Genomic DNA, 13,894 nt, shown 5'->3' with positions numbered 1-13,894 from the left:
GGATGGAGAAATGGGGGTGGGGAGTGGGTGTGAGGTGGGGGTGAGGATGATAAGTATGAAATAAAATTGGAAAATTCCTTGTTAATAATTACAATTACTGTTGTTAATTATATTCTCTTATACTTATTGTACCGCTATTTTTTATTTTCTAAATCCTAGGATAAATGTCATTCCTGGGAAGAAAAAAAAAGTTTGATTGCAAGAAATTAAAGAAAACTGAAATAAATGAAGACAACTTGTATATGGATAAAATATGGTTTCAATGTGAGAACGAGAATTGTTTAAAATGGAGGTTGTTATCTAGTGAAGATGCTGCCCAGGTTGATCACAATGAGCCATGGTTTTGCTTCATGAACACTGACCTAAACCATAACACATGCTCTGCTTCTGAAGAATGCTTTCCTGAAGAGTCTCATGTTCTTAAAAGTGGATTTAAATATGTCTATTCACAACTTCCTATAGGAAGTCTAGTCTTGGTGAAATTGTACAGTTGGCCAAGGTAAGATTGAAATGGGAAAAGTCATAAATATAGAAAGCACCTAAAATTTAAGGTCTAACCATTAATACTCCCCCCCACCAAATACCAATGACAAACTGTATGTATATGACTGATGAAATAATTTGGACACCAGGCCTAAATATCAACTATAAGTATTTCATGCCATTTAAAAATATTGAAATGTTAATATGATTTTTCCAATTATGTATTCATCAATTTACTAGGTACATGTTCAAGATTTTAGTAAGATAGTGACAGCCATTAGAAATCTTTGCTGAGCACTAATAGCCTAGAGTCCCATTTTGTACAGCTTCCTTCCTTCTTCCTGCCCTCTCTTCCTTGCTTCCTTTCTTTTAAAATTTGGGCCTGTGATTTCTCTGATTTGGGTAATTTTCATCGTGGAATCTCTCTCTACCAATGCAGATGAGCAATGTTCTGCAATCGTATCATGTTACAGAGTTGCTTGGGGTATCAGAGGTTAGGAGACTTTTCCAGTGGCCAAACAACCAGTATAGATCAGAGGCAGGAGGTGAATTGAATTCTAACTCCAAGGTTAGCTCTCTTTTTTGCTAGGCCACACTTCCTTTCATTTAGTAAATATTTGTTGATTCATTGGAGAACACAAGAGAGAGAAAATGTGTACATTTGAGTCATCCACATAGTAATGATAAATTAAATCTGGGGAGCCCCTGGAGGGAGAGTAGGGGAAGGCCTAGGATAGAGACTTGGGGGTCCAGGATATGGCTGATGATGCAACAAGGAGACAGAGAAGGAGAAGGCAAACTGGTAGAAAGAGGACCAGAAAGAAGTATTGTCACATGAGGATTGAGGGAGGAGAGAATACCCAGGAGGAAAGGATGGTTAAAAGTGTCAAAAGTTGCAGAGGTCAAGGATGAGAAAGGACTGAGAAAATATTCTAAGATGTAGCAACCAAGGTCATTCCTAACCTTGTAGAGAGCAGTTCCAGGGGACTGATGGAATCAGAAATGAAACTTCCAGGGGTTGTGAAGTGAGGAGATGCAAGGAAATGGAGACAATGACTAGAAGTGGTATTTTCTAGAATGACTGTCAAAGGTGATGATGATTAAGGAAATGGCAAAGTCAAATGAAGGTTTTTTAATGATGGTTTTAAAGTATTTTTACCTCAGGTCACATTTTTTAGGAATGGTACAAAGATAAAAATCCCTCATTTTATCTAAAATAGTACTACTGTGTAACAATTCTTCTCAAGAATGAAAAAAATTGAGGAGACTCAATTGATTAGTATCTATATTAATCTATTTTAGGCAGGGAGGTGGTGCAGTGGAGAGATCTGTAGGCCTGGAGTCAGGAAGAGCTGAGGCATATGTGTCCTCAAACACTTACTAGCTGTGTTACCCTGGGAAAGTCATTTATCCTTTGTCTACCTCAGTTTCCTCAGCTGTAAAATGGGGATAACAATAACTTCTTCCTCTTAGGGTTGTTATAAGGATCAAATGAGATAATATTTGAAAAGCACTAATATGTGCCTGGCACATAGTAGGTACTTGAAAATGCTTTTTTCCTTCCTTCCTAATCTAAAAATAATGAATTGTCATACTGATAAAATTTGATGATAATAATAATAATATTTATATTTACATATTATCTTTCTCAACATGCCAGAAAAATCACATTTCTTTGCATGATAAGATTGAAGAACAATTTTCCCTTTTCTGAAATTGTTCAAAGGATAGCATTCATATGTTTAAAAATATGATTTTTTTTTCAGAAATACAGGACACTTCTCAATGAGAGAGCAAATAAGTAGTTAAGAAAATTAAAACTAGATAATTTTTCCCTAAGTCAATACCTTTTGGAAACAATATATTTAAACATTTTAAAATGAAAATACTATGAATTTAGACATCTGTAGAGTATCTTCTGAAGCTTCAGTGTAATCTTCCACCATTGAAAAAGCTTTGTAGTTTCTTCTCTAGTTTTACTGCATATACTGTGTCACTTGAAAGTGTGTAGCATGGAAAAGATCTTTGCTTTTATCCAAGTCAAGCAAAAGAAGAAGACCTCAGGTGAAATGTCAAAAAATGTTGAACCATTAATCTTTTTTTTTGAAGAATAAAGCCGAATATTGTGGACTTTTTTCTTAAAAGAAAGCAAAAATATTTATAACAGTCTTGCAAGTAAAATAAAGGAAATTTACTATATTTAAATGTTTTTGTTTTGTTTTGCCAAGGGATCTAGCTACTGAGTAAATAGTAAAGCTAAACCAAACATTACTCTTTATTTCATAGGCGATTGGAAAGGATATTGGTCTTGAAGACTTACTAGTGAAACCTGGTTTTCTCACATGAGTATAATAAAACTTTCACAAACTATCTAAAATCCTTAATAAATGTGAGCCATTATTATTGTATGATACCAGACGTGAATACATGAGTACATAATTTTATGTAATTTATTTTTGAACAGTTGTAATAAGTCACATATTGTATTAAGTCACATATAAGTTGAATAATATTTTATGTGCACTATTGAAATCTATTTAAAGGAACATGTCTGGGAATACTTTTACAATATAAATAACTACTCTCAACTTTCAGATTTTTAAAGTACACATTTTTGTACAAGCTCTATAGATCTATAGTTGAAGTGAAGCACACCCATAAATTCTTGCCTAGGGTCAGTGACCAAGTTGAAATTTTGTTATCCTACATAATGTCACAGATTCTTTGAACAATTGCATGTCAGAATATAGCCATGCACTTGCCAAATGCCTAATGTAAGGATTTTAAAATAGAATTGATTTTATATTCATTTAGTGATTGCAGGCTGTCACAAAGAAAGAAGAAAGAAAAAGACAAAAAGGAACCTTCTTTTGACTTTCCTTTTGATAGTCTGGGTATTGTATATTCTTGAAGGTATTCTATTTCTTTTGTGTTTTAAGATTTGTTAGTATATGATGGTATACAATATGTTCTGTTGATTGTTGTTATTTCTTCTGGTTTTGTTCGATTTCACCTAGCTTATTTGCTATTTTATTATTTGGCTTTCTGTTCTCTTTTTAATCTTATTAACTAGAAGCTTATCAATTTTTTTTAAATGCAATTTCTTTATTTAACATATTTGGTTTTCAGCATTGATTTTCACAACAGTTTGAATTACAAATTTTCTCCCCATTTCTACCCTCCCCCCCCCCACTCCAAGATGGCTTATATTCTGGTTGCCCTGTTCCCCAGTCAGCCCTCCCCTCTATCACCCCCCTCCCTGTCTCATCCCCTTTTCCCTTCCTTTCTTGTAGGGCAAGATAAATTTCTACGCCCCATTGCCTGTGTATCTTATTGTTTAGTTGCATACAAAAACTTTTTTTGTTTTTGAACATCTGATTTTAAAACTTTTAGTTCCAAATTCCCTTCCCTCCTCCCTTCCCACCCACCCTCCCTAAGAAGTTGAGCAATTCAACCTAGGCCACACATGTATTATTATGTATAACCCTTCCACAATACTCATGTTGTGAAAGGCTAACTACATTTTGCTCCTTCCCAACCCATCCCGCTTTATTGAATTTTCTCCCTTGACCCTGTCCCCTTTCCAAAGTGTTTGTTTTGATTACCTCCACCCCCATCTGCCCTCCACTCCATCATCCCCCTGCCTTTTATTTTTTTTTTTATCTTCCTCCCTCTTCTTTCCTGTGGGGTAAGATACCCAACTGAGTATGTATGGTATTCCCCCTCAGGCCAAATCTGATGAGAGCAAGGTTCACTCATTCCCCCCTCACCTGCCCTCTCCCCTCCTCCCATAGAACTGCTTCCTCTTGCCACCTTTATTCGAGATAATCCACCCCATTCTATCTCTCCCTATCTCCCTCTCTCAGTATGTTACTCTCTCATCCCTTAATTTCATTTTATTTCTTTTAGCTATCTTCCCTTCATCCTCAACTCACCCTGTGTCTGCTCTCTCTCTTTTACATATATATATATATATATATAAACACTTATATATATACACATACATACACATACACATAGATATATACATACATACACATTCACTTATATATACATAAACATATATATATATACATATATATATATGCATATTCCCTTCAACTACCCCAATACTGAGGTCTCATGAATCATACTCATCATCTTTCCATGTAGGAATGTAAACAAAACAGTTCAACTTTAGTAAGTCCCTTGCAATTTCTGTTTCTTGATTACCTTTTCATGCTTCTCTTGATTCTTGTGTTTGAAAGTCAAATTTTCTATTCAGTTCTGGTCTTTTCACTGAGAAAGCTTGAAAGTCCTCTATTTTATTGAAACTCCATATTTTGCCTTGGAAGAAGCTTATCAATTTTATTAGTCTTTGGAAAGAACCAGCTTTTAGTTTTATTTATCATTTCTATGTTTTTCTTGGTTTCTAATTTATCTTTTTCTCCTCTAATTTTCAATATCTCCTCTTTCTTGCTTATTTTAGGTTTGTCTGTTAGCTTTCTGATTTTTTAAATGCATATTCAGCTCATTATTCCTGTCTTTTTCTATTTTGTTAGTGTATTTTTAGAGAGATATGATTTTCCGCACTGAGGATTGCTTTAGCTGCATCCCAGAAATTTTCTTATGTTGTTTTATCTTTATAATTTTCTTTCACATAACTATTTTTTCTATGATTTGTTCTTTGACATACTCATTATTTAGAATTTCGCTGTTAAATCTCCTTTTGGGTTGGTGTCTTTTGTTTGTGGTCTTTGAACCAATAACTGTTTTTATTGTTTTATGGTCTATAAAGGAAAGTATTAACTATTTCTGTCTTTTTATCTTTGTTTGCAATACCTCTAAGCCCCTTGTCAATTGTCATTGTTATTGTCAATTTTTATAAAAGTTCCATGTGGTACTGAGAGATACTTATATTCTTTTGCCATCCTATTTAGAAGATGTTATAAGTCTTTTAACTCCAATCTCTCCAGTAGTTTGTTCAGTTCCATATTCTCCCTTTGTTTCTATTTCTGTTAGACTCATAACTGAGAGAGGGATTCCTGTCAATATTGTGCTATTGTTTGCATCTTCTTCTATTTCAGTTAATGTTTACTTTATGAATTTGGTTGCTAAGGTATTTGCAGTGTATAAGTTTATTACTAACGTTGGTCTGTCATCTATGGTTCCTTTCACCATAATATAGTTTCCTTATTTATTCCTTTTTATTTTTTGGTTGTTCATTTTTGCTTTATCAAACAGCATGATTGAAACTCTTTTTACTTTTTTGGATTCACTTGATGTGTGGTAAATTTTTTCCATCCCCTCAGTTTTATTTTGCATGGCTTTGTTATTTAAATAATTTCTTCTAAGCAACAGAGTGTATTCTTATCCAATCTGTCACTCTTTTTCATTTTATTGTATTGTTTAATCTATTCACACTTATGATAGTTATGTTTATATTTTCCTTCATTTGTCTCTAATATTTTTCAAGTTATAATTGTGGAACATTTTATATCATTTTATATCATTTTTGCAATTTCAATAAGACCCAGGGCCTGAATTAATGATCCACTTGAAGAAGACCCTGGACCTGGGCTTCTTTGTTCTCTGAAGTTTGCTCAGAGAATACCTTTTCTCTGTATATAAGGCCAGTTAGGGCTGACCTGAGAACATTCTTTCCCTGTTAACCATTAAAGGATGAGACCCTAATCCTGAGAGACTACCTCGCTTAATATTGTACGGGCAATACTATGCTATGGAATGTTAATGAAACACAGAAACCTTCGGTTGTAGTTTCAACTTACCCTTGTCAACACTCTTATCTTATTGTATTTACAAATCTATTCCATGAAGGAAAATCCTCTTCTTCTTGGTATCATGGTTAAACATACATGGGGATCATAAAAGTGAGGTAACACAGACTTCTGAGTCTGCTAAAAATAATGTATATAAGTTTTCTCATTCCTTTGTTCAGGCAGTCAGATTCAGGTCTGACTCCGTGCATGCATGTATCTGCTAAGTTTAAAGGGAATGAATGAATGAATAAATAAATAAATAATATGAATTTTTCTATCACCTAGCTCTGTTCCTCCTTTAACCAATTTTCAGGTTTTACATAATTTTTCCTCATCTGTGGTAAACACAGTGATATATTCTTTCAGTTGTTATTCTCAATGACTCTCTTCCCCTCATCCCCAACCTCTTTCTCCCATTAAACCCTTTCCTGCTTTTTAATTTTTTAAATTTTTTATTATTTTATTTTATTTCATAATTTCATTTTTATTATTTATTTATTTTTATTTATTTATCTATGTATTTATATTTTATTTATTATTAATATTTTTATTATAATCATATTAATTATTTTTATTATAATTGTATTATTTATTTCTTGCCTTTATGTGCTTATTTGATCCCCAACTCCCCCATTTTTTTCTTTTCAGTCAAGTACATTCTCTCTTTGTCTTCTTTCATTAAGCTAGTCCTGTTCATTAATATTTTTTAAATTTCATTTTTGCACCCCTCTTCAGAGACGGTTTTTCCTCACTTTTTTCATTATTTATTCTCTTCTTCTGTCTACTCTAGACCCTGCTTCTCTGGTTCATGACCACTATAATTTTTTAGTCTCTCTCTATTCATTTATTCTTTATGGGATCATAATTTCCAAGGTATCTATTCTGGGTTCTCCCCCTGTACACAGTTTCTACTATTGCCTTATAGAGCTTGCCTTGTGATTCCACTTTTCCATTGTGCCTCACTCCTAAAACAAAGCTAATTCCTGCAAGTAACAGAGAAGACACTGTCTCATTCCAGAATTTACCCCTCCCCTCTTCTCCCTCTCTGATTATGTAGCCTACCACACATCTATAACCTCCCTCTGGTTACCTACTTTTCTTCATTTTCCTCAGAATCTCCTTCTTAGGTTCCTTCTACTCTCCTAGGTGCTAATTCCTCCCTTCACCCCAGGAATTCCAATCCCCTTCCTTCTGAGATAGGACAAGTGGTCTTTTTCAAGCCCCAATTCCCCAAGACCACACCCAGCATAAGATCCCTACCTCCCTTCATAGAACATCTTTCTTCACCCATAGTAACCTTCATCGGTGTAACCCTCTCCCACTACCAAAGCAAGGCCTCTCTCCTTTCCACACCCTTTTGTTTTTCCCTTCCTTCTCACTTACTCCCTTGTATATGAGGCTTAGTCTATGATTGAGGTCTGTTTCTTTATCATCTCTTCTTTTTAATTTCTTCTTTCACCCTTGTATCCTTTTGTACTTTTAGGAAGACATTTCTTAAGGATCCCTCTGTTCTCATTTTTTAAAAAAATAACTATATTTAACCACATAAGGATTTTTTCTAGTCCCCTTCCCCCTCTTTTTTTCCTGTAGTAATTTATTTCATTTTTTGTACTTTCCTTGGTTGCTCTATTTGTTTATCTTCCTTGTATTTCTGTTGTCTGGCTGTTTGTGAAGCAAATAATTTGCTCAATTTGGTTTTCTTTGTAGGACTACTTCAAATGACTCTTTTATTTGATGTCCATTTTTTTTCATTGACATTAGGTATAGGTTTGCAATAGGTTTTCATCTTGGCTGGCAACTTATTATCCTTTGCTTTTTGGAAGACATTATTCCATTATCTTCTAGAGTTTCTATTGGGTACAGTTTCTATTGGGTCTTGTATTATTTGAAGTTCTTTCTCCTGGTTTATTGCAGAATTTTTTGTTTTTGGAATTGTTAAACTTAACCATTATGTGTTTTAGAGATTACAGCATAGAGATTTTTTTCTGTAGGTAATCTGTGTATTACCTTGATTGGCACCTTTTTCTATTTACAAGTCTTGTGTTAATTCTTACATTATGCTACTCAAAGTTTTTATTTGTTTGGTTCTTTTGGGAGACCTTTAATCTTTAAGTTTAATCTTTAATCTTTTAAATCTTTAAGTTAAGATTTCTTGAAATACAACTGTGAAAAGACAGACTTTTAAAACCTCATTGTTTTAAATGGAGCTCCTTGACTCCACCTTAAGACCTAAATCACTCTGGCTTTCATTGAATGGCCAAAAATAGGCCCATCCCAAACTTAGGCAGCTCTTTGTATAGATTTTGATGGCTCAGAATGAGTGTCTGTAGCAATCTTTGTGATGGTAAATTGTATAATTTCTTCACTCACTGTTGAGTCTGGCTTTCCTTGTCAGCAGAAGTTCCCTCAATCTTCCCAGGCTCAGATGCCCAACTCCCCTCATTGTCCTGGGAGTAAAAGTTCCTGTGGCTGGGGCTGATTTTTCTTAAGATCTTCTCTGATTATCCCAGAAGGACCCTCTGTTGTTCTGCCCCTACTCTTATTTATTGTTACTGCTCTATGTTCGCTCTGAGGTGCTATTTTATGTCTTTTGTGGGAAAAATCTTGAGACCTTCGAATTTTCTGACCTACTCCCCCCTTGTCCCAGAATTCTCTCTCCTAGTTTGACCAATGGTATAGATTTTAGATGTTTAAGATAGGTGGATATTAAATCTAACATCTTATGATTTTATCAAATTGAAATTGTTGTCATTCCCTTTGTTATAGCTTTTTAACTTTAATAACTACTTCTACCTCTTGCCTAATTATTTGAACAATAATTAGACATCAGAATGATCAGTGGAATTTCTGAAGTAAACAGATGTATCTGAAGTTTTCATTGTGGTTGTTTAATTAGCCAATGAATTGGAGAGCAGAAAATTCACTCAGTTTTTATATGTGTAAGGTGTGTGTTTGTTACTGATGTAGGTTATATGTGCATACAAGGCATATCTAAATGCCACTAAGCTATCTCTAGACACTAACCCATCCATCTCCAAAGTAGACTGATTCTTACCTGGAAGGGAGCAGGAGATTGGGGTCACTAGACTGACCATTGCTGTCCTCAGTATTAAACCTGAAAACTTGGTTGAAGGAAACAACAGAGCTAGGTGATAGAAAAATTCATATTACTTATTTATTTATCCATTCATTCCCTTTAAGCATAGCAGACAGACATGATCATGGATTGAGCCAGACAGAGTCTGACTGACTTGTACAGAGGAATGAACAAGTTTTATATTTTTTTTAGAACAATCACAATTCAGCATGTTACTCAATTTTATGATCCCCATGTAGGTTTAACCATGATACAAGAAGAGGATTTTCCTTAATGGAATAGGTTTGTAAAGACAAGAGTGTTGACAAAGGTCAGTTAAAGTATATACCCGTAGAATATTAAGCAAGGTAGTCTTCTTTGTATTAGGGTCTCATCCCTTAATGGCTAACAGGGGAAAGAATGTCCTTAGGTCAGTCTGATCTGGCCATGTTGACAGAGGTAAGGGTATTTCCTGAGCAAACTTTAGAGAACAAAGAAGCCCAGGTCCTGGATCTTCTTCCAGTTACTCATTAATTCAGGTTCTGGGTCTGGTTGAAATGAAAAATGATATAAAATGGTATATAATGTTCCACGTCAGAGAGGGATTTACCAGATTAGAATTCTATCTATCTTCTCCACTAAATATCGATAGGTTCAAGCTTCTTTCCTGTTCACTATCCGTGAAAGGGGAAAAATTACCCCAAACTTATATCCAAAAGCATGGTTCATTCCCACCAAAAGCTACTTATGCAAAAGATAAGTCACAAAAATGAATAGTAAATAAACTCATTTATCTAAGGAGATAGCTAGCAGAGATCAGAGGAGTTATACAGATTAGTTAATACCTGTAATATAGAGACTGAAAGAGCTCTTCCACTGGAAGCAAGATATTTCAGTTTGACCTAAAATCCCTGATCTTCCCTAAAGAGTAATAGGCCAGTCTCTAGGGAGGCAAGCTGGAAGTCAGGAACATGTGGAGGTACTAGCTCCTCCACATGTCTTCAGCTTCCCGAAATGTGTTCTCTCTCTCTCTCTCTCTCTCTCTCTCTCTCTCTCTCTCTCTCCCTCCCCCCTCTGTCTCTCTGTCTCTCTGTCTCCCCTCCCACTCTCTTCCCCTCTAGCTGTCTCCTCTCCTTTCCTTTTTCTCACTTCTCTTTCTCTTTTCCCTCTGTGTCTCTGTCTCTGTCTCTCTCTGTCTCTGTCTCTGTCTCTGTCTCTCTCTCCCTCTCCCTCTCTCTCTCTCTCTCTTTCCCCTCCCACTCTTCCCCTCTAGCTCTCTCCTTTCCTTTTTTCACATCTCTTTCTCTTTTCCCTCTGTGTCTCTGTCTCTCCCTGTCTCTGCCTGTCTCTCTCTGTCTCTGTCTCTCCTGGAAGCAAACGTGCCTTCCCTCAAAGCAGGAAGAATATATCCCTCCTCTCATGCCAACTTTGCTCCTCATTCAAGCATACAACATTGAATAATCATTCTTTCCAGCAATGAGGAGAGTCTTACCCAAATGCCCCAGCCTTGAATTCCAGGTTACATATAGAATCATATAATGTTAGACCTGAAAGAGGACCTTAAAGATCAACTAGTTCAACCTTGTAATTTGACAAATGAGGAAACTGAATCTGAGACTGGTCAGGTAATTTCCTCAAGGTCATAGAAAGAGCTGGAACCAGAGCTCGGGACTCCCAATTCAGGACTCTTTCTCTTATACTGCAGTGCTTGTGTTAATGGGGCCAGTAGTATTTTTGGTGAAAGCATGTTTTTTTGAGTTATTAATGGCATTTATTCTTTGATGCTCTCAGTTGTGAGGGCTTATGGAAAATTATGTCAAAATTTGGTTGCCCAGAGAAGTTCATCAGTATTGTACATCAGTTTCATGATGGCATGCTTGCCTGGGTTCTGGATAATGGATGATGTTCTCATGCTTTCCCAGTCACCAATGGAGTGAAAAAAGGCTGCGTGCTTGCTCCCATGCTTTTTAGCATGTTTTTAGCAATGTTGTCAGATGCCTTCAATGAGGACAAACATGGCATCAAGGTCAGCTACTGCACTGGTGGTAAATTATTTAACTTGAAAAGGCTACAAGCCAAGACCAAAATGGAGGGAGAGTTTGGTGCATAATTTTTTTGTTTGCGGATGATTGTGAACTTAATGCAGCCTCTGAAGCTAAGATGAAACAAAAGATAGATCAGTTCTCTGCTGCTTGTGCTAATTTTGGCCTAACAATTAATGCCAAGAAAACACAGGTGCTCCACCAGCCAGCTTCACACCAGCCATATATGGACCCATTGGTTATAACAAATGGAGAAGTTTTGAATCCTGGGAATAAGTTCACTTAGCTTGAGTGTGTACTTTCCAGAGATGCACGCATCAAGAATGAGGTTAACACAGGCATTGCCAGAGCTAGCTCAGTGTTTGGGAGGCTCTGAAGGAAAGTGTGGGAGAGAAGAGGTATTAGACTGATTATCAAACTGAAGGTCTACAGAGCCGTTGTGCTGACCTCATTGTTGTACACTTGTGAAAAATGAACAGTATACCAGGGCCATGGCAGGAAACTGAATCGCTTCCATTTGAATTGTCTTAGGAAGATGCTTAAGATCACCTGGTAGGATAAAGTACCAGACACTGAGGTCCTTTCTCAAACTGAGCTGCCAAGCATTCAGACTGTACTGCAGATAGTGCAACTCTGATAGGCTGGCCATGTTCAAATGTCAAATGTACCCCTGCCTATAAGACTATTTTATGGAGAACTCATACAGCAAGCACTCCTATGGTGGTCAGAAGAAGTGATACAAGGACACTCTCAAGGTCTTTCTGCAGAACTTTGGAATTGATTTAGTGACATGGGAGATGTTGTCAGAGGACCACCCAGCATGGCATGCCCTCATCAAAGAAGGCACTATGCTTTATGAGCAAAGCAGAATTAAAGTAGCTCAAAAGATGTGTAAGATGCACAAATTTAGAAAATCTACCCCAAATGTTCTTATGGATTATTTGTGCCCGACCTTTGGTGAAGCCTTCTGAGCTTCTATTGGTCTGATCAGCCATGATTGGACGCACTATAACTTGACTGTAACATAGTGATGTCATTTTAGTCCTCTTCAAGAGTGAAGGACAGCCACCAATCAACCATTTATTCCAGAGTATTTTAACTTTATTTTAGAATAAAATATTAATAAAAAACAATAAAAATTTTGATATCTGCAAGAACAAGCAAATATTTTAAAGGCAAATTAATGTTTTATGTAAAAATGTTAATGGCATGGAGTATCACTGCTATACTGTCCTCCAATTCTATCCCATGAGATTGTCTCAGAGGTGAAACTAACTAATGAGATCATTTTGTAATTTGAGAAAGTAAATCCTTTATCTAGAACATGATAAGATACCTTTTACTGAATTTTCTTCTATAATTATACTTATCAGTTAATCCGTAAGCATTTATTAAGCACCTACTATGTGCCAGGCACTATGCTTATCCCTGGGGGATACAGAGAAAGGCAAAAGGTAGTCCCTACCCTCAATGAGTTCACAATCTAAGGGAGAAATAACACAAAAAGCTATGTACCAACATGATATTTATGCAAAATAAATTGGAGATAATCAATAGAAAGATGTCATGAAAGGTTATATTTTACTTCAAACTCTAACTTTTATTGTGTGGATAATGATACTTATCTCCTGTGGTTGTTATAAAAATCAAATGAGATAATATTTGTAAAATGCTTGGAAATCTGAAAATACCATATAAATCCTCTCATCATCATCATTATGATTATATTATCACATAAGTTCTTTAAAGTATATCATTCAAAATAAGCATTGTAGTACAATCCAGTTTGCTTCTTATTCTAAAATTTGTTTACATTTTCATATACAATTAAGCATGGACAGGTAGACAGCACCATGGACAGAGCACTGGGCCTAGAGTCAGGAAGGCTCATCTTCCTGAGTTTAAATCTGGCCTCAGACACGCACTAGGTGTTTGACCCTGGCAAGTCACTTAAAATTCTGTTTGTCTCCGTTTCCTCTTCTGTAAAATTTGCTGGAGAAGGAAATGGTAAACCACCCTACTATCTTTGCCAAGCAAATCCCAAATGAAGTCATAAGGAGTTGGACACAACTGAAATAACTGAAGAACAACCAAATAATCTGGCATACTTACAACACTTATCAACCTGTATGATTTTAATCTGTATTGGCCATGTTCTTTCATACCCTCCAATATAATACAACTAACAAGTTAAACTAAAGCTAATTTTTCAGTTTGGAGTTTTTTCTCTTCATTCATATTCAGAGCTCTTTCTCTAATTCTCAAAGCCACAGAATCCTAGAATCTTGGTTGGGAGAATCCTTGGATCTCATCTGTACCTGGCCAAAAATCTGCTCTAAAGCCTCTCCAACAATTGGCCATGCAACCATTGCCTGAAGAATTCTGTCAGAAGTGGGACAGACCTTGCCTTCTCTGGGGCAAGCTATTTTACTTGAATAGCCTGGATTTTTTAGGAATTTTCCCCAGTATCAAGTTTAACTGTGTCTCCATAACTTCTTCCCATTGTTTCTAGTTCTGCCTTCTGTCAGGAAACT

The 13,894-nt window shown here is 35.9% G+C and overlaps 1 protein-coding gene across 1 annotated transcript in view; it reads left to right on the top strand.

The window, feature by feature from the left end:
• Positions 1-206: 206 nt before the first annotated feature.
• The window catches only part of ZCWPW2 (zinc finger CW-type and PWWP domain containing 2), a gene marked incomplete at its 5' end in the record, with an annotated part of 102,701 nt that continues 89,013 nt past the window's right edge, over positions 207-13,894 (top strand). Inside the window, 1 exon segment of the mRNA XM_036760480.1 lies at positions 207-499. Within this exon segment, the coding sequence (XP_036616375.1) occupies positions 207-499 (293 nt within the window).

Source organism: Trichosurus vulpecula, chromosome 5, assembly GCF_011100635.1.
Source record: "Trichosurus vulpecula isolate mTriVul1 chromosome 5, mTriVul1.pri, whole genome shotgun sequence".
Lineage (NCBI taxonomy): Eukaryota > Metazoa > Chordata > Mammalia > Diprotodontia > Phalangeridae > Trichosurus > Trichosurus vulpecula.
This window is presented reverse-complemented; position numbering and strand designations above follow the sequence as displayed.